A 26330-nucleotide genomic window follows, 5' to 3' on the forward strand; every position below is an offset into this window, starting at 1 on the left:
AAACCATCGGTTGAAAGAGTCTAAAAGGTTATTTTTTTCTTAAAGAGTTTCCTGAGAGGATGATGCTTTTTGATTCGATACTAATCGTCTTTTTCTTCTTTATTCTTCTTTGACTTTATCGATATAAAGTGTTTTCAAGAATACTCCACGTTTGTGATTCCACAAAAACTCATATTTAGTTGTTTCTTGGGATGATTTTCCTAATCAAACCTACAAGAATGTTATGAATATGTCTTAGGATAAAGTTTTGCGCCTCTGAATTTTTCTAAATCTTTTTCTCAATTTCAATCTTGTTTTGTTAAATTGCTTGATCAAAATACTTTCATTTCAATCGGAGTAGAGAAAAGTGGCAACTTCTTTTTCTGTGAGAGGAGAAGACTTGAGGATATAAATGTTACTTCCATTCCCAGAAAGTAGCTCAAGGGTCCTAAATATTTGAGGGAGAATCGATCAACCAATTGCTTTAAAAATATCTAAATCTTCAAAAAATAATTGTCTGTAACAATAATATCATCTACATATACTAAAGATATATTGTATTTCCATGTTGTTGTCGTAGGAATAAAGAGGTATCAGGCTTGGAGTTGATGCAGCCAATTTCACACATGGCTTTACGGAGACGATGCCACACATTGATTGGAGCTACCACCGAGGAGTAAGTAGTGGGTTGTTTGATTTTTGGAATGGACGATCATTCATAAACATTGTTCTTACTCTGACCTTGGAGCAAGGATGCTCCCATGTTCAAATCCTTAAACAAGAAAAGAGTTAGGAAAGAATTCAATAGAGATATTATTTTGTTTGTAAAATTAAGAAACTGAAATAAGATTGCGTTTAATGTAAGGTGCACACAAAGCATCATCGAGTGTAAAAATTATAAGCATGCGAGTTCGTGAACGATTTGCCAGGATGGTTTGCAACTTGCACCAGGTTTCGGCAGTAGTATCACACAAAAATATGAGTGGGGCGAGGGATCCAGTGACCGAAGCTTGAATTACTTGAATAATGAGACGATCCTGGCTAGGATGCGGATGAGGGTTGCTGTATTTATGGAGATAAGATTTGTACGTGGAAAAGTATTATGATTCCCTGTTAGAACAATAAGTGGAGTAACAGAGGTAGATGATGAAGACATGAAAGATATGGACTACTATATGGGAGCAAGTAGAAATATGTAGCAATAACAAGGATCAAAAGAAAAATAAAAAGGAAGAAGTGTTGGTACTTCTGCAGTAAGAAGCCAGGAAGAATGAACAAGTTCTACAGTAAAGAGGAAGAAAAAGTAAGAAGTGTTGGTACTTTTATGCAGTAAGGAAGGAGGAAGAATTTAAAAAAAATTTTACGGTAAGGAGGAACCAAGAGTGCGTGCTCCCTACGATGCAAAGTCACCAAATGCATTGACTGGACCCAACAAATGCTTGGCGCTGCACCGTAAGCTTGGAACTTTGTGCGGTAGCTATGGTCGAGACTAGAAGCAGGGAAGTTGCTATCGAACAACCGATTGTTGGTAGCAAGTGGGGGGGCAGCTCCGCCTAGGATCTAGAGAGGGGGGATTGCCGCATACAAGGAGAAATTTGGCAACAATGTGATGTCGGACAACAAGAATTTTTCTTGATGCAGCAGTGATGGCTCCTCACAATTTCCACTCTGATATCATGAAAAAATGAGAGAATGAAGAAAAGCAAACTTCAATTAGTATCATATGAAGTCTATTTATATATGGTGAAAGATAAGATTTCAGAGAGATTGTCTCGTTAAGGAAATCTCATCTGCTATGCAGTTGAGGAAATCTATATGTTATCCGAGGAAATTTCTCTGTTATTGGTTTTGTTCTCTTTTATCGGCTTCTTCGGTTCGTTTGTTGTCGCATTTTGTTTCTTTTCTTCGAGAGCAAAAGTGCTTACCTTCTTTGCCTAATTGCAAAAGTGCTTACATTTTTTTGCCTAATATCTTTGCCCAAAGTGTGAAGAAAATCTTGATTGATTATAGTTCTGTTCTTGTTCTGGGAACACCTTAGAGCTCGTCTTTGATATGGAAAGTTGTATCTTTTGGTCCTCATCATGAGAAAGATGTATCCGTATGGAAGCGTTGTGATTAATCGCTTGGCAAAATAATTTGTTCATTGTTTTGGCTTTGATTTGGAACGAATAGTGAAGAATGATAAAAAAAAAGTAAATGTCGTGGACTTTGTTGAACATTTACATTCTACACCAAAAGTAACACTTGTTTTTGCCAAGTATTATCAAGATTCTGGTTATACTCCAAAATCACACTTAATTTTCATTTGTTCTTCTGTTGCTATGAGGTTTTATTTTGGAAAGAGCAAAGTTTGACATGTATGAGAGATTTGTTGATCCATGGTGAACTATGACACGTATGCTTCTGCATTTTGCCTTTTTTTTTTTCTTTCCTTTGCCTTGATGTATAAAAGCTTGATTTGGTCATACTTTTGTTCTCTGGCATGTTGGAAGCTTTTGTTCGAGAAATAAAAAAAATATTTTATCTGTGAAGGGTCTATTTTCTTGACGTGTTTGTATTATGTTTTATGTCGAGACATCCGATAAAATTGGGTGTGGTCTGAAGCATTGTCACAATAATAGGGTAATTTTGAGATGGTGGTTTCTAGGAGCTACTCACCTCCTGTATGTCTTCATATAGGAACAACAAAAACCATTGTCAAGTATTCTTTGATAGTATAGCTAGAGAGAGCCTTCCCTTGTGTCCTCTCTACAGTTGGTCTGCACTTGGTACACACATATACTAACGCGATATATTCTTTTTATACGTTTTAATATGAAGCTTAAATACCTTGCATTGCATTTGATATGGCAGATTGCTTAGTAGTTTGATGTTTCTAAGAATTTTGTATCTTCCATTTACATAGTTAATCCATTATAGAAACCTATTAGTTGGCCATTAGTACATCCCGTAGCATCATGATCTTTTTCTTTTCTGGTAAATGTAAGTGCCTTTTAGTTTTAATTATTTTTATTCATGTTATTTTAATTATTTTGATCATTCATCTCTTAAATTTTTATGATTTATTTATATCTAAAATAATCTATATATTTTTTAAAACATAGTATATAATCTCTTCTCATTAAGTCGAGTTAACAAACGTTAGATTCTGCTTACGTGACATGTTGACTCATAATATATTATTAATATAATGATATATGTAATTTATGGGTAAGATCTATTTTAACCCCTATAGTTTTGGTCATGGATATCTTAAGTCTTATGGTTCACTCGTGTTTAAAATAACTCATATATTTTTAAACATGTAACATATAAGTTTCTCTCATTAAATCTAAGTTAACATATATAGTTGTAGTATACTGACTTATAATAAATCATTAATATAATGACACATATAATTTAATATTAAGATCCACTTTAGCTCTTGTGATTTTAGTCATGGTCTCTTAAGCTCTTATGGTTTATTCATATCTAAAATAACTCATACATTTTCAAACACGTAACATATATGTCTCTCCCATCAAGTTTAAGTTAATAGATGTTAGAGTATGCTTATATGACATGTTGACTCACAATAAACTGAGCTCATCATCAACATAGGAGGACTACATGCATACAACATTCTGCTAGGTAACAACGACTCGGTGCTGTTGCTAGTGATCGCTTTCCCAACGATGCCTTTCTACCGATGGAGGTTTCATTTTTTTCTTAAAACTTAAATTACATATGTCATTATATTAATAATTTATTATGAGTTAATATGTAATTATAATATTTATTAAATTAGACTTTACGATAAGAGTTTATATGTTATGTTTTTATTTTAGATACGGATTAACCATATGGGCTTAATAGGTCCATGAACAAAACCATAGGGGCTAAAATATATCTTAATCATAAATTATACGTATCATTATATTAATAATTTATTATGAGTCAACATGTCATATAAATAAACTTTAACATCTATAAACTTAAACTTGATGAAATGGACTCATATACTATATTTTTTTAAATATATAAATTATTTTAGACACAAGTAAATTATAGATATCATTTTGCACTTACCATAATATTATAAGAAATTATTACTCATAGTGCTTATGAGCCAGTGTTTTATGTCTCTTTTAAGCTAGTTTATAAATTATCAATGGATTTTGGAACATCAACAGACAAAATCGTATCAACTTTTTGTGGTTTTTGTTTCAGTTGCATACTCAATGCATTGTTGTGTTGCATCTAATCACATTCTGAAGTATCAATCTCATACTCCTTCAATTAGAGATACAATGTACATGATACATGTCAGTCTAAATTTAGTCCAATATGCCTATTCCTTGTGTATGTAAAAGTAAAACTTGGAAACTTATGTTCCAATTTCATGAATCCGTCTGTGTTATGGCTTACCATTTATTATTTTGACTTGTCCTTATCTTTTTCATGAACATTTATTAGTTTGACTTTTCCTTGTCTTGCTAATTCATGATAATAACACAAAAAACAAAAGGTATCTATTTTTTTCTATAATTCACGCTAATCCTTGTCTTGCTAATTCATGATAATAGCACAAACAGGGTAGTTCGTTGGTAAAAGTTCTTTTGTATAATTCAGGGCTACTGGCTCTATTAAGGACTAAATCAGATTTCATAGTTCAATTGCCATGTTGTGTTCAAGTTTACTGAATTGTATGCCTTCGACTTCCTTATTTTAGATAACTAACTGAACTTGTCAAAGATGATGAATATATACATATATACATATATACATATATTCATTGAGTGTTTGATAAATGATAAACGTCAGAATTTTGTTATTATATGCTATGATAAAGAATTAAATCTTATCGTCCAAAAAATAAGTCCCATCAAATCTCTTTGACATCTTTCATTACATACTCATCAAAACAATGTAGAATCTTTTTTTAATAATTAAGTGATATTGTACAACTAAATTTTTTTGCTTGTACAATTTTTTATTTTCATATATATATTTTTATCTTTTGTGAACAAACATTATAGCTTATCTTAGCTAATTAATATTAATAAAAAAATTTATAAATTAAACTTACTTAACATCAATAAACTGAGTTGATTTCTGAACCATGTGTGATTGAGCTGTCCTACACTATCTCAATCTAAAAATATTCTTTATGAACATCTGGCTTTAGAGAATTTATTATGCCAACTTAGTTACTCACTTGAAGTGGACTACTCATATATCAGCTGTATTCTACCATGACCTCATCAAGCTTGAATCTGTATATATATATAAGATAATGAACTGAGTTCAACCATTATTTCAAACTCCATATGCCGCCTCATCGAGAGTATAAATTCGCCCAACTTCGCTCATCAATTGTCATGTCATGCATGCCTTGTATGTTTTTGGGCCCTAAGCTCACGGTCAATTCGTTTCAAGATCTGACCAACATAGAGATATCAAGCAGCCTTCTGCGATCGGGCCGCTTACCCACCTACAGGCTTTGTTTGTGTCTACGTTTGTGAAGAGATCATGAATACCGCCGTAACACTTGATAAGGAGACCTTATGTCTCCGCATCATCTAATATGTCCACATGATTTCATGTGCACATTGGACTCAGGATGATCGTTGTATATACGTATACACACAGACTCAGGAGCAGTACAAACCTTGTCCTTTTCTGTGCATGAGAGAGGACCAACCGGACGTAGCTGACCGTTGAAAGGAGCAATACAACCATGTCCGAGCTCAGCTCAGAGCTTCCAGCCAGCCGATCAGTACATGGGAAGCAGCGACGTCGGCCTCGCCACTGCCATCATCCTGGCGCACGTAAATTGATGCGCCTTGATCCCTGCCGGCCCGATCTAATCATACCACTGCACGCTCCCCAGCGTACTGCCTCTCAGCAAAACGCGCGCTATTTAAAGCACAGTTCACGGACAATGGACGGACGGCATCGAGACACAGGACTCCATCAGTCAGACGCGAATCAAGTCGCGACTGGTTCTCCGGGCCCTGTGGGACTCTGTTGCTTGTTGGTAGAGCACACGTAACCCTATCGCATAGGGGAGATCAACGTGGTCCCATGCAAACCTCCTTGGTCGTATAGAGCCTATAATTAAGATATTAATGCCGATGGGTACTAATCAAGAAATATGCACTGCACCACTCCTCTCTCTTTCACTGTGTGCCATGTACCAACAGCTCGCCTGTAATCATGAAGAAGTATGTACGTGGACTCTGATACAACAGTGATGAACATTTTAAAACTAGCTGTGGCAAAGGCAATAATACAATATCCAAAGGAGTTGATTGACATGGGTAGGATGGTTTGATAAGTTTTATTGCCGAAGAGAGGTTGTCCTCAAGAACATGGGGTAGTGGTGGTGGTGGAGGTGGTGGGCTCAGCCGAAAGGGAGAGGCAATAGGCATCAAAGAGGGATGGCGGTCGACCTAACCTTTTGGCATCTGGAGATACGAGTCCTGCTACGGACTGCAAGAAGACTGTGAACTCGCCATATATAATGGTTTAGCAGCATTTGGACCACCTAAGGATGAAGATGAAGATGGCAGAGCAGGCTCAGATGCACACTTGGCCTTGTTCCTCAGCGAGGAGCTTCCACGGATGATGCAGTCTGTCATGCGTCCCATCTGCGGTGCGTCGCAGACGAATCCAGGACGGCCGTCTGTGTGTCTTCGCCTCTATTCTACTTGCCACTTCGAGCTAATGATGGAGAGTTATGTTGCCATGCTCTTGCCTGTAGAAGAACCGATTTTTCTGTTGCCTGATTGTGTAATGAGATCGTTCGCTTAGACTGTGAACCAAACTCTGTAAGATTTGTTGGCCTGAGTGGTCTTGAAGAAGACAACATGCAGATGAGGCTTAACAAGGCACTTGACTTGATATTCCATCTCAGTTGTTCACGCTTGAGCTGCAGAGTTCTGTCAGATAAAGAATCATTATGCATGAAACTTTCAAGACACAATGATCAAGAGCTCCATATCATCCGGAAAAGAATACAGTGTAGATCATTTTGGAAACACAAAGCCATCGGACAACGAGAACACAGGAGCTGTTGATTTTGACAAGGTTATTACCAACTTTATTCGACAGTACTGTCAGTAAAGGTAAGTAAAGAAGTTGACAGAAGAAAAAAGGCCATATCGATTACTCTCCTAACTTAGTGAAAAAGTTGTTAACACAAGATGTTTCTTCTAAATTAATGAAAAAGAATTCTTGATCAAAGGTGAACAAATAGGCCAAGGCATAAATTTTAGGAATATCAATAGGGAATTCCTTGGTTTTCTTTTACATCATTCATTCGTTCATTCATTGATTTGAACTTCTAGCTATGAACTTAGTACATGTAAACGCTCTAGAATTGACCCAATATCACTAAAATGAAACTATTAAAACAAGGTGATATTGCATAGTTCCTGTCACTGAAAGTTAAATATGCATCTACCCTTCCAGACTTCATGAAATTATGTTCTACTTGGAAATCTGTAACACCAATGACTGGAATCAAGAGAAACTGAGAACTGCACATTAATTTTGCTATGTTTTGAACAAGAAAAGCATCCTTGGATTCCTTTTTCATGTTCTGTATCATTCCCTAATTATTGAAATGACTTCCTCATGGGTTCTTCCGCAGTTATTCTCAGTTGCAGTCAAGTCTAGCATGATGTGATGATGTTTGAGTACAGCTTCTGAGAAATTGCAAAAGAGTTGATGTAACTTACCCATCACAATATATGATAATATAAATACATCCAATACGTTCATCCCAAGAATGGGGAACCTAATTTCCCATGTCTCTACATATGCTTCTTTATGCTAAATAATATGACATTCATGCTTAGAGAACTCCTTGTATCTCGTCCCTGTAAGAAACATACCTTCCAAGGGAATGTTCTTCATTGCAGAAATGCATAGAGTAATCACCAGTCACTCCTAAATTTTGTTTAAAGACACCGAAAACCCTGAGAAAAAACAAATAATTATTATTTAAATGCAGGGAACGTAAATCATTATATCGACTTCGGGCTTCAACTAAACTATACAATTATGGAATCAATGTGCGCATATCAAAAATTAAAAAGAAGTACTGTGTCTGTCAAGCTTAATCTACTCGAACTATTAAGAGGTATTTGTGTCATTAACTTATATCAATATCGCTTCTTGAGAACTGATAGTATTGCATCTACATATCAAATACGTTCACTCTAAAAAGTTTTCGCTAATATTTTGCTTAGTTTGTTGGAAATTTTTCTTCAAGTACTTCAAAAAATCAATTCCTGAAGGAGTCATGGTAGAGAAATGTATAAGATAATGTAACAAAAACCACAAACAAATTGGAAACTTTAGGCATCAATGCCATTTATAAACATTGGAAAGGTGACCTAATCATCATAATTTATTTCGGTAATGACTATTAAGTCAACCTGATGACTGGAATTTGTACGATAGCTGCATGGCTAAAATTTATGTGTGTAGTGCTTGCACCTTAAAATTAAATTAGCTTAGACTCGTAATGGAACGTACATTGTAAAGCTCATCATCAATCCCATTTTCAGTACAACATGTGCATGAAAAGAAATGTCAATGAAGAGGCGACTGTGCGTAGATCGCCGGCACATAAACTGTTAAGTTTCTTTTAGATTAGAGTAATTCCTTTCTCTTTGGTTTTGTTGCTTCTTATCCAGTGTGTTCAGCATGAATCGATTTATATTAATCATCCCATGCTTGAAACCGTACATATATCTTAATATGCATCAAAATAATCTTATGCTTAGCCTAGTTATCAGTTTAATAGATGGATTGTATAGTTTGTATCAAGAATAGGATGCACAAGAGATCCTTTTGAATTAATCACAGCTCTAAAATTATTTTACAATGTAAGATTCTATTCTTGACGTACTAACAGCAAAAAAATGATTATTTAAGACTACTACACACAGGGATTAGCTGCTTAACAATGTGGGTGGTCTTTGGTTGTCCAAGAACTCTCAGCTGATTAACCAGCATGTTATAATGTAGGATCAGTGTAAACATCCAACTATCCATCAGGTCTATGAAACAGTTTATATCAATCCAGATTCCATCTATAATTCTTCATCTAAAACCATATATATATATTTTTCGCAATCTACATAGTGATCTTTAATGATCATGTAATCAAGAAATTAAGAAAAGAAGGCTTTGATCCAATGCCTTGATCCTGATGTATAAAACAGCAATAATGACATTTTGTCCCCACTAGACCATTATCCTGAATATCTAATCAAGAAAGAATCTTTCTCAATGTACAGAACATTCAGTTAAGAAATCATGATTGTGATAGGCAAGTAATCCATCTTAATTACTATGAAGCTATCATGTCAGATAAAGCATGGGTACCTGAGTGTGGATTTCTCTACATGTGCAAACATTCCCTAACTTAAACTTCTAATCTATATGATATGCCTATACTCCAAACAAAACATTCCAACTTCCCATCAAAATGCAAGTGCATATCCTTGTCAACAATGTTGACAATGTGAAGAAGGAAACATGACATGAACATATATATCAGTATATATACTAGACAAACTAACTGACATTTGAGGAATTATCTAATGTAGAAACGTCATAGAACAAATAACACACAATTTTCCAAGTTAAACTTAGTAATGTTCTTTGTTTTTGAAAAAAAAAATTACAACTTTGCATGTAGATGTATACAACCATGCAAAACCAACAATTTATGTTGAGAAAAATGACTGAATTGGAGGATCGTCATGGGCACAATCATCATAATATACTCGACCGGTCGTAATTAGTCCAAAAATCATAATAAATTAAAATATAACTACAAGAACAAGGACATGATGGCTGTGATTTGTTAAGAGATCCAGATATACATTAGATCATCAAATTTTGATTATGAACACTCTTAATTTTATTACAGAACAGTTGATCATTGGCTTTTCGTTGTACATTTCAGCATCTCCATGTTAATTCTTGGTCATAGTTGAAGATGTTATGCCGACTATGTATTTAATGAACTGTACTTTTACCAGTAGAAGTTCTTAGACTTAATTCCAAAGCCTAGATTGTGCAGTGAAAAGATATGAAAAACTTTCTGTAGGCGGCCTTTCATCTTATTTCTAAACAAAGATAGAAATGTTGTGAAGTAATGTACTGACACATTCCCTAAAGAAGCAACAATGTAAAGAACAGATGATACATTGAGGCATGAGCAATGAAGAAAAAGAAGGCACTGACAGATATACCAGTGACAGATTTTAATGGAGGAACTTGATGCAGAAATGACCCAAACAATTTCTTGTAGAACTGAGAGATGACAGGAGATCAGTGACAACCTATACTGTCTTAGTAGGACTGACAAATGCAGTGCATCCCTAAACCTCAATTAATTTGCAGTAAAAGCACAGCTCATCCAGCTTTAACAGGCTTTAAATAGAGTGCAGGAAGGTAAAGCTCTCACAGATGTTCTTTAATATGGTTTAACATTAGAGTCCAAACAAGCTCCATCTGCTAGATTTTTGTTTCTGAGAATAAAGCAAGGGAAAACAAATACTTGCATTAACTTTTGACATGCTTACACATTATGCATGGATGATAACATACCAACACTGGCATAGCAGACAAAAATGAGATCCAGATAAATGCAAGATAAAAAGACTTATGGAGGGCGGGGTTCAGATCTGACCTCTATTGCTTCAGAACTGTATGTCTGTCCTCCATTTTAAGGAATGTCGAGTTGACTACTTTGGAACTATCTGAGAAAGATTATTCTGAGATAACATGGATTAATTAGAAGAGATTAATTTAAGCAAGGAGAACATTGGGCCAGAGAAAGGTTCATTCATATTAGAATTCATATTACGAACCTTCATATCTTTCCATGTATTTACAACTTGAAGAGAAGATTATGAAGACGAATGAAAGAAGCAGAAAATTACAGAAAGAACCTCCAAAGCTTTCGCCAGTTTTGTTCAGCGTCCGTCCCAAATGATCCGGAAGAAGATGGCAATGTCCTCGCTTTTTTGCTTTCGTCTTCTTCATAGGTCAAGATCCAACGATGAATGCTGCTCCTTGCTCGTCGACGAAGACGAAACCAGCGAGGATTCGGCGCTGCTATGCTGAAATTGGAGGAGAGGGAGAGCAGATGCCTCTTGCGACCTTAGACAACTAAATGATGCGCCTTGGTTACTGCCATTGGCTTTGCTTTCCGTTCCGGTGCAGACGAGGTTTACTCCAAACAGCCTTACGTTCTTGGCCGTAGCCTGGCTGTCGACGACGGACACCGAATCATGAGCCATGGGCGAGCCACCACCGCCACCAGGTTGCAACTGGACCGGTGATGGCCCCGTCACCGGAGATTGGTAGAAAAGATACTGCCCCCCAAGAGCACTCGCACTCACAACATTGTATCCATACCCCAGGCGGTGGTGGTCGTATACCGTCGCCGGAGGAGGAGGAGGAGGACGAGGCATGAAGAGGTGACCACCCCACAGTCCTGCAGATTGCGCAAAGGATGCTCCATGGAAAGAGATCCGAGACGCCCGGGTTGCGCCATGGTTCTCAGGCCTCCGCTTCCAGTCGATGTAAAGGAGGTCGCGACCGGACTCGCCGACGCCACGACCGAAGGAGACGGTGTCCCCGGAGACGAGCCGCTTCTCCTTGACGAAGCGGCTCCATCCCTTGGTCATCACGTAGCTCTGGCTGCTGCTCCAGTATGAATACCGGAAGCGCCACGACTCGCCGTTGCGGTCCTCGAAGCTGAGCAGCAGCCCTTTCCCGTGGGCCTCCGCATCCAGCGGGAAGTACTTCTCGGCGTGCTGCTTCGGGATCACCAGTCGGTTGAGCTTGCCGACGTCGCTCGGTGTTACCACCTTGTCGAACATGTGCTCCTTTTCGATAAAGGAATCATCGCCACGGCGGCTACTGCTCGACGAGCCGTCGTTCCACCTGAAAGGAGCAGAGGACGACGACGGGGACGAGGTGGAAGAGGAGGAAAGCAAAAAAGGAGCATGCTTCCAGGCCTCTTCTTGCTCCGTAAAGTCAAACATATCTCTTCCATGGGCGAACGCCATCTTCAAGTCCCTAAGATTCCCTTAAGATACCCAAACTGAAAAACCAGCAGCACGTAATGTATGCTTTCCTTCTGTTCTTCTCTTATCCTGTGCAATCTAAAGAATGAATACAAGGGGTGGAAGGGAGATGGCTTCAGTTTTAGCTAGAGAAGGAAGGGATGACGATTAGGAGGGATCCCATCGACCCCTTGCAGAAAGAGGGTGAGATTTTGGTTGTGCAGTAGTACATCAGCCTAGGTGTCTTGGCTTCTTCTTTGTCCTTCCAAACGACTGCCTCGGAAGGTTCCCAGAAGGAGGGTGGAGGTATTTTATCTGCTGTCATTTAAGAGAGAAGCACAGCAGTAAACATAGAACAGTAACACTAGGTCTATAAAGGCGAGGGTGGGAGGCATGAATTATCTGGCTGGATTCATGTGGTCTTGTCCCTTTCATCACACGGGGGGATCCATGCACCAGAGATATGACTTGTGATGAGCACCACCGGAGCAAGTTGCTGTAAACAACAGAATGGCCGAGCCTGATCTTCCAATGTGTACCATAAATAAATCACACATGTATCATATCTTATACACTTTATGTATTTGATATCACATCTTCATCGTTTGTTTATCCATTGATTTGGACATTACTGTTTGATAACATTTGAGCCGGTAGAATACTGGTTGTGAGGAAGAAGAAGAAGAAGAAGAAGAAGACTTGGCTTGGTCTGAGCTAGCAAGATTTGACTTCCTGGTACTAATGGGGACAACAACAGCATTACAGCAGTCGTATCTCTCGTATCCACACGACTTCCTTCTTCTCTACCGTCATAAAAACCATGGAAGATGATGGGATTTGCGTGCAAAGTTGTGATGTAATCTGAGGATGTGAGCTTTAAGGTGTCACCAAGATTTGCAGGCTTTTGACAATGATCTTTAGTGAAAGGGAGAACAGAGTGTTAAACACCCATGTGTGCGTACCTCCATCTCCATCCTTTGTTTGTGATCACATTTGGATTGGACAATACCACCACCAAAGTCTATCTCCTTTTTGTTTCTTCTACATTGGTTGTTCCTGTCATCAATGATGTCAGACGAGACTAATAACTATAGAATTAAATGTTCCTTTTTAATTATTTATTTTGTATTAAAAAATACCATTTCCCAATCATTCTCTTCTTTTACTGACTGAGCAGTTAATCGAGACAACTGTGACCAAATATTCCTAAAAAATGGGCACTATTCAAGTATTTCTATTCGTTTTCCTTTCTATTTGGGATTATAAAAGCGTTAATATTTTATATCATATTTGGGGTTATCATTATGCAATTCGGGGGATGGAAGATTAAATAAAATCTCATGTATGAAGTAATTGCATCAAATAAGATGATGTAATAACTTCAGTTCATGCTTAGATCATGCTAACATGTATTTGTTTGTCAAATGATAGTTTACAAGGCATGTTTACTTTGCATCTCTTTTATTTTATATTTGTCCTTCAATTTATTTCTTCATACAAGTGAGAAAATTAGGTTTATTTTGATAAAATAATATGTTATTAATTTATAATGTTGATAATGATAATAATTTATATAATAATTATGATGATAGTAATAGTAATAATGATAATAACACTAATGATAAGAATAGTGTACCAACACTATAACATAACGGTGTAAGCGATAATAAAATGATGGTCATGTCGATAATAATGATTCTAATGATCACATAGATTATCGGAAAAGCAATGATAATAACGAAATAATTAACAATCATAAAGGTTATAACATAATTTGATATTGATTAAAAATAGTAATAATATTATGACAACTATCACCATAATAATAATGATGATGATGATGATGATGATGATGATGATGAAAGTTAATGTTGATGATGGCAATGAAGATGATCCCGATAACTCTAAGACCTCATTAAGGATAGGAAAAAAAAATTATTATGCCTTTTTCAAACTTATATAATACCAATAAAACTAGTTTTCCTTTAAAAGAATAATTTATACTCTATTTTTTTTTTGTAATATATTAATTTCTTATTCTTTAAAATGAAAACTTACTTTTTACGTAGACACACTAGCAATCTGTTTAAATTGGTTATTTTGAGTGAACGGTTCATTATCTACATGAATGTTGTCATCTAAAACCAGTCATAGGTTTGATATACATGGGTTGACATGTCGTCGATCTATGATGGACGATCTTCGAACCATGCGGAAGTGGTTCTTTCAAGAATTGGTCAACCAACTCCTCTAGGGTTAAACAGACTCCGTTGTATATACGAAACTCTATAGGGTATGAAGGTTGACTCTGTTATCAGAGAACGAGACGTTTCAATCTTCTGAATTGCCACTTAACGTAACTTGAGCGTCAAGGGTTCGTGTTAGAAACAACCTCATCATATCCCTTGTGTGTCTCGTCTTTACTTGTGTTGGATATCCACTGATTATGATTCACGGGATAAGAGCACTCAACCAAAAGCAATGTTGACATGTTTTAATCAGGAAACTTGTGAGCAGAAATCAGTGGATGATCTCAAATCGCCACATATCCTTGGGATCAATCTCTAACCCGATCAGCATGAATGAAGGCTTGATCATCTGAGGCACCTAAATTAAGCATTTCCGATGTGGTCGGATCAAATCTCACCGCATGGTTTGAGATGAGATCTCACAATAGGGAGTGCTCTGTGGTCCCTTACGTACCACAGCTACATCTTCTGAAGTCTCAGTATCAGGTGCGGAAGCCAAGTAAAAGAAATATAAGGTTCTCCATAGCGAGGAATCCCTTCTTGTTTCCTTGTCCAGCATCCGGCTTCATGTGCCTATGGCTGCTCATGGTGCTTTCACTGCCTTTGGCCACAGAACACCGCACTTGTGAAGCAATTCCCTTCACCGATGCTGCACTCTTCCTTCACAGCAGATGAAGCACCAGCTTTAAGACAAACACTAGTAAACACAAGACACATGGTTGATGAGACGTTGTGACATGGCAAACTTTGGATGACAAGAAGCATTCTTCAATCTGTCAACCTCTCAGAATAATTATCACGTGGTGACCAAGTACAATCACCATTCGTTAGATGAGCAGTTTCCATCACAGCAGTGATGACCTCCGACATCTTCTTGGATTCTTCTCAGTTAAAACTTTCTCCTCGCGACGCAGATCTTTTCTGCGGATAAACCAGCACTTTCACTGTTGTTCTCAGCCATGTCTGATCCGACGGCAACCTGGAATCAAGTGTTGGCTGACGCTGACCGAGTCCAGTCCAAGAGAACATATATGGGGACACCCATCGATGAGATGCCGCGATTGCAAGCTCTCTCCATTTGTTTATCTGGACTCGGTCACAAACACATGTACAGAAGACCTAAGTTCCCATCACAAAACTATTCCCTAGGGTTACATATACAGTTGCTAACCCCCGTTCCAATATGCAGCGTCTGTGCACGTCTGCCATTGGAACTTGCATCCCAGAATGAGCCACATCAGTGCCCACTGACCTCCATCAGTCTGAACTCATTATTCTATCACCTCTCTTCTCTCTATGGCATTATATTACCCTCCTGAGGAGAACCCCAGATACATCTCTCCTGTTCAAACGATTGGATTCATGGAACTGATCAAAGTCTTGTCACATTTGTTTATTCTGAGGAAGGGAGAAGTTCTTGCCCTCATTGGATGAATCCACCATAAACAAAGGTATCCACATTAGCCAATACCCAGAAAAAGGACGTCAGCTGCCCGAAGAGGCCTTACGTTAGGTTTATGGAACAGATCAAAAGGCTGGAGAAGTGGGATTAGTTTAGGAGACCAGATGATATCATATAGCGTTTAATACATGAAACGAAGCTGTCTGTGGCTTCATCATGTCCACCGCTTGTCTCACGCCTCCCTAAAAGTGCTGCAAAATTATTTGTACCTTGTTGCACATACAATCAATATTGCTCCTTGTTGTCTGCAAATTTATTGGCTTTGAGTTACTGCTTTTGCTTTAAGAGGAAAGATGTGAGCGTCTGTGCTGATGTTTCACGAGAGACATGAGCTATTGGATGGTGATAACATAAGAATTAATCCATGAGTACAGACAAAGGACACAAAGGTTTTCGAACATCAAAATATGTAGTGGTTTAGGGAGAGCTAATATTCTGAGCTCTTTTACTGCTTCAAGTTTCAGTTTCCCTCAAACATGAACCAGGTAGTAATTTTCCAAGCTAAAGATCTCAGATGTGAAGCTTGCATATAGTTTAAAGACGGACAAGAAGTGACCACCCTTTTGCATGCATTTCTAACTACTAGAGAATATTTAATGACAATTTGACTCATTCAACGAACGTGATGCCAGCTGTGTGACATGAGGATTAGATCGATGTTTCAACAATATACATATAGGTTAAACTTTTGCGGTATCAATATAGAATTGGGACAGTAGTTTGATCGCACAAGTATAGGTCGCATTCCAAGGAAGCTAGATTCTACTGCTGACCTATTAGGGTTTCCAAAGAGGCATGATCGGTTAGTTGCTACATTTCTCTTATTGCAAGCAAAGATGGTTTTCTAAGACTCGATTAGTATTAAGGGACGTGTCATTAGTTTCCTTGTGGTCAATTAATGTGCATCTTTGTCTTGAGTTTTTGATCTACTGTCATTGTTAGCTGTCACCAGAACGATGGGTTTGAGTGTGTAACAATGGCCAATGATCTGATCAATGGAAATTGGCAGAAGGAAAGACCAGCTTTGGCCATTAAGAAAGTACACATGTGTCGCCCATATCTCTCTTTCTCCTCATTCAAGAGAATGAGATCAAAGCAGCATATGACTATCATCATCATATCACTCACATAGATAATATAGTTTGTACAGAATGTACACATGATGTGTGGTTGATGAATTATAAAGCAACGTCAAATGATCAATATATAACTCTGGTAAACTTTAGAGAAAAGTAGCAGCATGGCTCAAAATGTTCTAAGCTTGGAGATGACCCCTTCATTTTCTCTTCTCCAGTGTAAAAACTATTTTAATATCAAAAGTTCCCACAAATTTGTAATGTTCTGATCAGAATGCTACAAATTTTTTGTTCCCACTTTTTCAAAGATCTGGTCAAAAGACCATTCTTTCAATTGTGTTCTTTCTTTTTTTCTTTTTTTTCTGAACATAATGTCATTGATATGGATAAACTTCCTTTCATATACCATCCAACCAATTATGACTATTTTAAGATTGTGTGTGCTACATAAAATGGATAAGAAAAGTGGTTCTTTAATTGTCATACTGTGTACTTTAATTTCAATTTTCATGTTTTTTTTCTTATTGTATTGTTCTATTATATTATAATAAATTGATTGCTAAATCACTCAACCTTCACCTAAAAAAGTGAGGAAATATTTTATTCTTTTTTTTTTTAGAAACACTCATTGATCTCTTAAATTTAATTCTTGATGCTGAGAGATAGAAAGAAGGAAATGGTATGGAGAATGTTGATAAACATTTTTTTTTTCTTGATGAAGAACTCTTCAAATTATTTTAGTGATAATAGTACCAAATACCTTCTTCATGGATTTCTCATCTCTAATATTAACATAACAAGATTCTATCATTTATAGAACTCAAGAAAACTAACTTTTACCCTTAATATTAGTGTATGTAATTCCAAATTAAAACCAATAGGAAACATGCCACATATCTGTTTAATGATATGAGAGCAAAAAAAATTCAGGAAGATTAGATGACTATAGGTCACAAAAGGATGTAACATTAAGCATTTTTCTAGAAATTTTCATGAATGTATATATATGTATATGTATGAGCCATATGTAACTAGGAAAATACTTTTAGATTCAAAATGTACTAAGGTCATTAGAAGTTTTATACTGATACTATATTGGTGATGAAGGATCACAAGTAAATTAAATTTTTAAAAAAAAATTTAATCAGATTTTAAGATTCCTGACAACTAAGAAATACTATGCTATTTCACAGATCAAATTAGACGCCTACATGAAAGAATCAAAATTGCGAAAGTGCAGTGATGTTGTAGGGAACCAAATTCACATCTTGCTGCCGTCGATCACTATTTTGGGTTTTGTAAAGCCAGAGACTTCTCTCTTTGCCAAGCTTACGAGAACAAGCTATCGTATATATACATACATACATACATATATAATATTATTTTTCATCAATCAGGACTCAACATATGAGTCCAATCAACACCTAAAAGATCATATTGGTTATGTTATATCACACCTAAAAAGAATATTACCTAGTCAAATCGGTGATTACAGACCCCTATTGGTTTTTATTCATTTCGAACTTGTTAAATGAATATTGAAATATTGATGAGATTTTTATACTTGTATGAAAAACATATACTGACTTTATTATCCAAAGTCTATATTATTCAGTCACGATCAGGTCAAATCGATTTCATCTAGCCAGGATGAGAATGTTTTGATTGTATCAATCACCATTTCACCATTTCAAATAGGATAATAAATACTATACGGATGATGAACAGCATCGACAAGAATACAAATAACATATTACGGCAGAGATCCTGAGACGCTTATGCGCATCTCGTAGTGGAGAGAGATAGTTACATGTTGTCCTTAATGAAGGAAGCAGACTCTTAAAATGGGAACAGCAGTCGGACAATTCAAAGCTGATATAATAGGATATATAGAACCTCTAATTTCCTAATTATATTTGTAGATAGTTTTTGTTCTTTTTTATCTTAAATATATCTCCTAGTTTTTCTTAACTTGTATCTCCTTGAACTACCAATCTGATACTCCTAAAGTCTCGCGCGCACACAGATCTCTTACTTTAAACCATACCACAAATTAGAGATAAAGACACAACTTCTGTGAATGAGTTACTGAATTTGATTTTGATATTAGGTTAGATTATGTTCATTGCATTTTTTCTATTTATTTACAATTATAATGTTTTTATTAGTTAACACGATTGGCTTGATTTTTGTTAAATTTCAAACCAATATAAAATGTTACTTGATATTTGGATTCAGTATAAATTAGATTTTTTATTGTAACAGCAATTTCCATCATATGGATTATTAGTGTTGTAAAAACTGATCTTAAAAAAAAAGAATTAATATGCATTAGACAGAACTTTAGATTCATAAATGTTTTAACTATTTTATACAGAATCACCACTGATTCTCTCACATCCCTCATAAAAATCTTGAATGTACTTGCAATGAATAGTCATTTTGACAATGACAAAATTTATATTTGTTCATTAACACTCCACTAATATTAAATTTAATCAACAAAATAAAAGGTAAAATATTCTTCCAAATTTTAGTGGACAATATATACCTTTTTATCTTCTTTGTTTTTGAGATCCTCGTGATGTTTTCCATAGGTATATATAAAGCCCTCCATACGTTTCATAAGAGCTACCAAGTAATTAATGGAGGGGACCCTTTGGGAATGTGACAAATGGTAGTGCAAACCTTGTCATCTAAAACCATCGCTCACTGTTACTCTACTGATATATTGTACATGTCCTATGTGGATCGAGTACACGAATATGTGGTCATATGGCAAAGACTTTAAAGTTTGGACCACCAATTATAGCTAGAGTCTAAATCTTCCACATCAAACTAGCTGGGAAATGCCACTTTTAAGGAGTATCATGTGGGCGTCTCACCTGCACAAGATGTGGACTCCCAAACAGTCGTCTTGTCTTACCTCCACAAGCTTCATGTTATCCTTGCGAAAGAAGCAACATTTTCTTCTGCAGTGGTCCTATGGACTGGTGGGCAATGGCCTCAAGAAGACAAAGGGTAGCTCATGGGGGACCTCTCAAGTTAGTTCAGTCCCTCCTCCCTTTTCTCCATCCCTCTACCAACATTTATTCAGAAGAGAAGACCGGTCTTGTGTGTAGCAAAGTCGGTGTATGCCTGCGTACTAAGTTGTGTTATCTTGTCCATTTAATCCAATCGTAGAACAGTAGATAGCCTCAAGATGATGCTCCTCAAGGAAACCATGCGTTCTGGTTATCCTATTGTCTTCACGACACCACTGCGATGTATAGCCTTTGCTTCTGCTTGCACGCTGACAATGGAATGACCCTTCGCTTTCACCTACAGACGAAGTCACGTTTGTAGCTGCCTCCATGTGAAATGACTGTGCCGAAGTCTGCATGACTCATTCGGCACTGCCACGCCTAGATATGCAGATCGGAATGAACAACATCGATCAGAAGCAAAAGGATCCACCGTGCAGGAACAATACGAAGGCATGGGCGCGTGTGCGGAGGAAGAAGGAAAGCTGGCCGGTGGAGAACCCCAAAAGATTCCTTCCCGTATGAAGAATCCCAGATGGGTCTGCAGCCCTGCGTAATACCGTTGAGCCTTCGCTGTTAGGTCGCTTTCTGACCTCATCAGATGAGATCAATCACCCCATATATGCTCTCAGAGAGGGGAGAGAGAGATATAGAGAGAGAGACAGAGAGAAAGGCCGATGGAGAGTCTATTCTGTGCGTGGATCACATCATCTCATGTGTCTTGTTAGGCATGCAGTGGAAGGGAAGTCGCAGAAAGCTGCACCAGCTGGTCCTGCGACATCTGCTGCTGCTTGCTACCTGGAAAAGGAGTACTGAGAACACCAGCTGTCTCCAAGCCGATGCCAATGGGCGTCACTTAATGTAAGGCTACTACTCGACGGGATCAGCCAAATGCCTGCCTCGTACGAAGGTTGATAACGCTGTATGTGCCTGTCTCAAGGTAAAGTGAAGTAAGACAAGACAGAATAAATTCTTTCCTATTCCTCTCAGATTAGTGATACTACGTGTGACCAATGATCATGACTGCCATTAGCTAGGGCAGTGTGCCTTCACACGTACGGACTCATAAAACAACGACGTAAAAAGGAGTTAAAGGAGACCAGCTAACCAGTGATTATAATAATCATTTATTTATACAGGGATTCAGCCAGAGAAGTCACGTAACATTAATGCTGTGAAAACTCTTCGATGGAATGGGGTGGATGCCTGACACCACTGTGAGCTGTGAGTACCTGACTGCATATATAGTTGCATGGTGTTGCGTATTGATGGGCCTCTTCACTTGTTGATCTGTGTTTGGGCTTGCATTTGTCTAAGAGGAACAATATAAGAAGAACACGACATTGGCCAACTCAAGCAAGACACCAAGATTTGTATGGTCCTTAACGTAGTTGACTCGTGGGGTTCTTAATTATTTTTGGTAGAGGGACCAACACCAATCGGCTTACTTATCCACTTCACAATAAGTTAGGACGAATCATAGGATTTAAAGAAAGTGAATAATAAGTTAACTTCTCACTCCTGCAATCTACAAACCTAAGAAAGTTATATCTTAACCTTAAATTTGTAAGTATAGGAACCGGATCCAATCACAAGCTCATATCTGACAACCACTGGGGTTGATTTCGATTTCGTATGTATGAATTTAAGATCCATACCCGACCTCAGAACTTGATGGATTAAGTCTTACATACTCATGTTATCTTGACATATTTGGATCAAGCAAGCACAAATTGAACCTCATAGTAGGATATGAAAGAGACAGAAAGGAAGGTTTTTTTTTTTTATAGAAATGAATATATTATTAATGGAAGAAGAAAGAAGATATCATATGGCCTACCATTACATAAGATCGTATTTGCAAGTATAAAGTTAATTTTTGTGATCTAGATATCTGAGGTTTGAATTATTCAAAATAGTATTGGTAGGATTTTAATTCTGATAGTGTCATGAATACCGCCAACTGTTAATCGGTCCGGTTGATTCAAAGATACAAGGTCATCATTCTTGTCTTCTCCTCGTTGATTTGGGGTGCTAACGTGGTAGACCGACGAGGGAGGTCCGATGGGGGATGATTTATCGGGGGTAATCTGGCCTTGGAATAGAGAGGCCAAGTAAAGGAATGCGGGTCTCCCTTACTGTGGGATCATCTTCTGGTTACGGGATTGTCTCCTAACTGTCGATAGTTTTGCACAATAGGTTTGCGCCTAGAGCTTTTCGGTTTGACCCCTCCGATACTTAAGTCAGTATATGGTGGAGGGGGAGAAGGACATCAGTATGAGCAGTGTAAACGAGAGAGTAGAGAGGCTATTACCTATGTAGCCCCCTTTGGTGCTTAACTAGGAGCGTGGTTTTTATACTTGGGCTCTTAGCGATCCAAACATTCGTTTAATTTAGACTACTTATATTCTAAATAATAGAGGCATTAATGAGGATGACTTACTGTCAGTCATTAATGGAGAGGTATTAATGAGATATCAATCAAGGGTGACAAGGTTACTTGTTTTCATGCCTTTATTATCTTTTAGTCCATGTGGCCAAGGGAGTGAGGGTACTAATATTATCCCTATTAAATTTATTTATAAAATCATATTTAGTTAAAACTCTTAAAGTATTTTATTATAATATTTCATATTTCTATGAGTTCTTGTTAATTCAATCTAAAAGTTTTAACTTATTAAGTTTTAAGCCAAATCCTACATATATTGTTTATTATTAGTGGAAAATATTATTATCGTTGGTCGACGTGATTTGTCTACACGTGTAGAAACGATGAGGTGTCACTAAGGTGACTTTGGAGGTATCGTTGAAGTTGGTATGACGTGCACTTAGGTGCTCCAACAACTGCATGCATAAAGATCTAAGCTAAGAGTGCGTTTCTTGATTTAATCTTTTCGACGTCTAAGTTTTAAAACGAGGTGAAAATGGTAAAAAAAAAAGATTTGACCTCGATTGAGATAGATTTTTATATCGAATAAAAAGAAAATAGAACATTTTAAAGAATATTACATAAGAGGACAATTCCTAACAGTCTCTAACCGTTCTTTTTGAACCTTGTCTACCTAGATGGTGAAAAAGGAGAATCACTCGTCTACTTTTGGCTTATAGTCATGCAGATAGACTAAGGGGTAGGTCTTGTCCCCATATACTAATTTGATTGTCATAGTCATATGTCAAATGATAATTGATCAATAATATATACTTTATCAATACCTATTCTTCTAATCTTTCTTGCTGTCGGACTATTTTTCTCTTTCAATCTATAGCTTACGCATGAATATTTCCCAATAGATCCATCTTCTTCTGGCATGACAAATATTTCCCAATAATTATTTACAAAACTTTTTATTTTTAAGCTATATATTTATATCATATATAACTTTTAATATTTTTAAAAGTTAGTTGTCCACCATTCTCCGAGAAGAGTAACGATCTCGAATCCTACTAATTAAGTTAGTGGACCGGACCATCTACACACAATTGGTACCATGGTTGAGGCCCAACATCTCACCCTAGCAGCTGCAACTACTGCCGGCACAGCTAGTAACAGGTTTGACGACGACGACAACGACGACGTCAATCTTCTCATGGGTAGCTGAACAAGACGAGATACTTTGAAGGCCTCTTTTGCTCTCCCAAACCGAGTCCAACCTCCACCGCCCACTGGAGTGGAAATCACAGTGAGTTGTCTTCATGTTGCTACTGAGTTTTCCGACATCGAATCGATGACACAGTATAAAGGAGGAGAAATCTTACCCTTTATGGTTTTTCGATGTGATGTTGGTTGTCGCACCCAAGACAGTAGGGGTTGGGCTACTCTCCTTTTGCCCCCACTGCCGACTCACATCGACGTGGCCACAACTTCACAGTTTGCCTTCTTCTTCTTCTTCTTCTTCTTCTGGCACCAAGCTCAAACAGATCTCCAGGGTGCTAAAATGGCAGAGACGGATGCTTATGGACTTCGATTAGCTTCATTAACGGAAGGTACACTTGCAGCGTCACTACACATCCCTATCGACGTAACGAGGATTCCACATTTATAGAAGAAGAGCGAAAGCAACCTATTATTATCATCAACATCATCCATGGTGGTTCAAAGTCAAGCAACTCGAAGTTTAAAGAAAGGATATCAGATGCTAATCTTTGAGTGCCAACTTCATGCAGGCCACAAATATGTCAAAGAGAGCAACAGCAAACAAATATAAACAAACACTTGGGCAGCTCGATTCTAGATGTTGTTTGGCCCGTCTCACGTGTAGTAGTCTATCCCACATCGGACCCGTGTTATATATATATATATATATATATATATATATATATATATATACATATATATACATACATACGTATACATACATACGTATACATACATACACATACATACACATACATACATACATATACGTATTATACATATATATATATATATTATACATACGTATACATACATACACATACATACATACACACACATACACACACATACATACACATACATACACATACATACACATACATACACATACATACATACATATACATACATATACATATTATATATCAACTTTACTAAAACACGTACCAACTTACAAAAGTTTCACAACAAGAGAAACATTTTACACAAGATTTAGCTTAATATTTCCAACACTATATATGTGATGGGAGGAATCGCTCCTACCCGATTATTGCTTGCCCGTCTCTCTTACCCTTCAGCGAAGTAATAACTGATACGAAGATTAACTCAACTGGCATACGAGAAATTAATACACATTTGAATATATTCTATCACCTTGATTTATAATATTATATTATCTTTTCAAAGAATTATATTGATCAAGTCAATTTTACTGGTCAATCTGACGTTATAAAATTGACCCAAAGGAGATACATTAGGATAAGGGGATTTTTTTTTTGGAAGAAATAAATTTATTTCTCGTATATTACATCTTGTTTAAGTTTGTTCCAATTAAAGATCATACTATATCTGGCAAAATTCATCTAAAGGCTAAGTCAATTTTGGTTTGTTGGTTGTAGGTGATTGTTGCCTTTAAACGGTTTAAGAACTCAATTTTAGTTTGAAAAATCCAGAATGAATACATACATAGAGAGATTGTCTTATATAATATAAATATTATTAATATTAATTTAATAAAAGAATATTTTTCTTTGGTACTATACTGACGTAATATGTCTAGTGAGTTTTTTAGTCTTTTTATATGATATGATACTGATTAGCCTCTACAAATTTAGCTTTGATTATCCAAGAATAATGATACGATTAGACAAGATTTTGATTGTCCAAGTTGGAAGTTGACTCCGATTCAACATTGTTTTTGTCTGAGCTGGTTTTAAAGTGAAACTCTTCAAGACGTTCAAATTCTACAAAACTACGTTAGAGGCATTCCCAATAAGGTTCATATGATGTTAAGTTAGTAATCTAGTTGGTCAAATTGGACTAAAATTATCTTATATGTAGAAATGTACTTATATGCCCTCTTTTATAGTGGGTGTTTAAGACCATTAAGCTTGTTCATTACGATAGTAATGAGAGCATGGAACTCATCATAACCATCATCCACTAGTACTAAGCAGTTACACCTACCCACCAAAACCATTACACCTGCTTATTATGCACTCCGCATAATAATAGGGGTACAAAGATCAACTATAACTACTTTCCAACTAGTGCCTACTAGACGTAGCCATCTAGTCCTAACATAGTAACAAATGATGGTTTAGGTGAACATATTTCTGCTGGTTACAAGTGCTCTATAAGTCAATCATGTAAGTGATGAAACGTGTGACATGCTACATAATCTTTTTAGTTTTATTATTATGGTATTGTTTTAATTTATATTGTCTGATTGATATATTGTGATGTTCATAAAACTATGCAATGAGAATTAGATCATAATAATGAGACCAATTGACTTGTAAACACAAACCTTAAATATTCCCGATTATAGGTTACTCGAGAAAGACATCGAGATAGCTAGAGAGATCATTATAGTATATACTCATCTATATGATGGAGGTAGCTGGTCTCGTAACTACTTGTGTGAGGACACTAGGGATATAGTACATGTGCTTATTAAAGAATTAGTTCACTAAATAATCTATCCATAGAATGTTAGATGATTAATGATACCTCATCGTTAGATAATGATTTTGTAGTCCCAATTGTGTATTTGGTCTTTAGACTTAAGACACTAAGGATACCTTGTATGAGTACTCTACTCTTTAATACTAGACTTATAGGTCTGGAAGTTTCAAATCTAGCATAGTCAGTTATCAAGAGTGGTAGCCAACCTTACGAGGACAATTGAGTGTCAATAGATGATCATATGTTCTCAGTGTCATGAGAGGAATCTCATGTGTGTTCTTACTCAAGCAAATTCCTGGCTAGTGTCATTCATATTGAGAGAGGAGTTCTTTAGGAAAATCCGATTAAAATGATACTC

General features: G+C 36.8%; 1 protein-coding gene across 1 annotated transcript; it reads right to left on the reverse strand.

Moving 5' to 3' along the window:
• Window positions 1-6201: 6201 nt before the first annotated feature.
• On the reverse strand, window positions 6202-12338 carry LOC135674323 (B3 domain-containing protein Os02g0683500-like). Its single transcript, XM_065184064.1, has 2 exons — window positions 7860-12338; window positions 6202-6902 (listed from the first exon to the last, which is right to left on the reverse strand). Exon 1 carries the CDS (start codon window positions 12060-12062, stop codon window positions 11028-11030), a length of 1035 nt encoding a protein of 344 aa, XP_065040136.1. The 5' UTR covers window positions 12063-12338; the 3' UTR covers window positions 6202-6902; window positions 7860-11027.
• Between the last annotated feature and the right edge of the window lie 13992 nt (window positions 12339-26330).

This window comes from Musa acuminata, chromosome BXJ1-5 (assembly GCF_036884655.1).
Source record: "Musa acuminata AAA Group cultivar baxijiao chromosome BXJ1-5, Cavendish_Baxijiao_AAA, whole genome shotgun sequence".
NCBI classification, from domain to species: domain Eukaryota; kingdom Viridiplantae; phylum Streptophyta; class Magnoliopsida; order Zingiberales; family Musaceae; genus Musa; species Musa acuminata.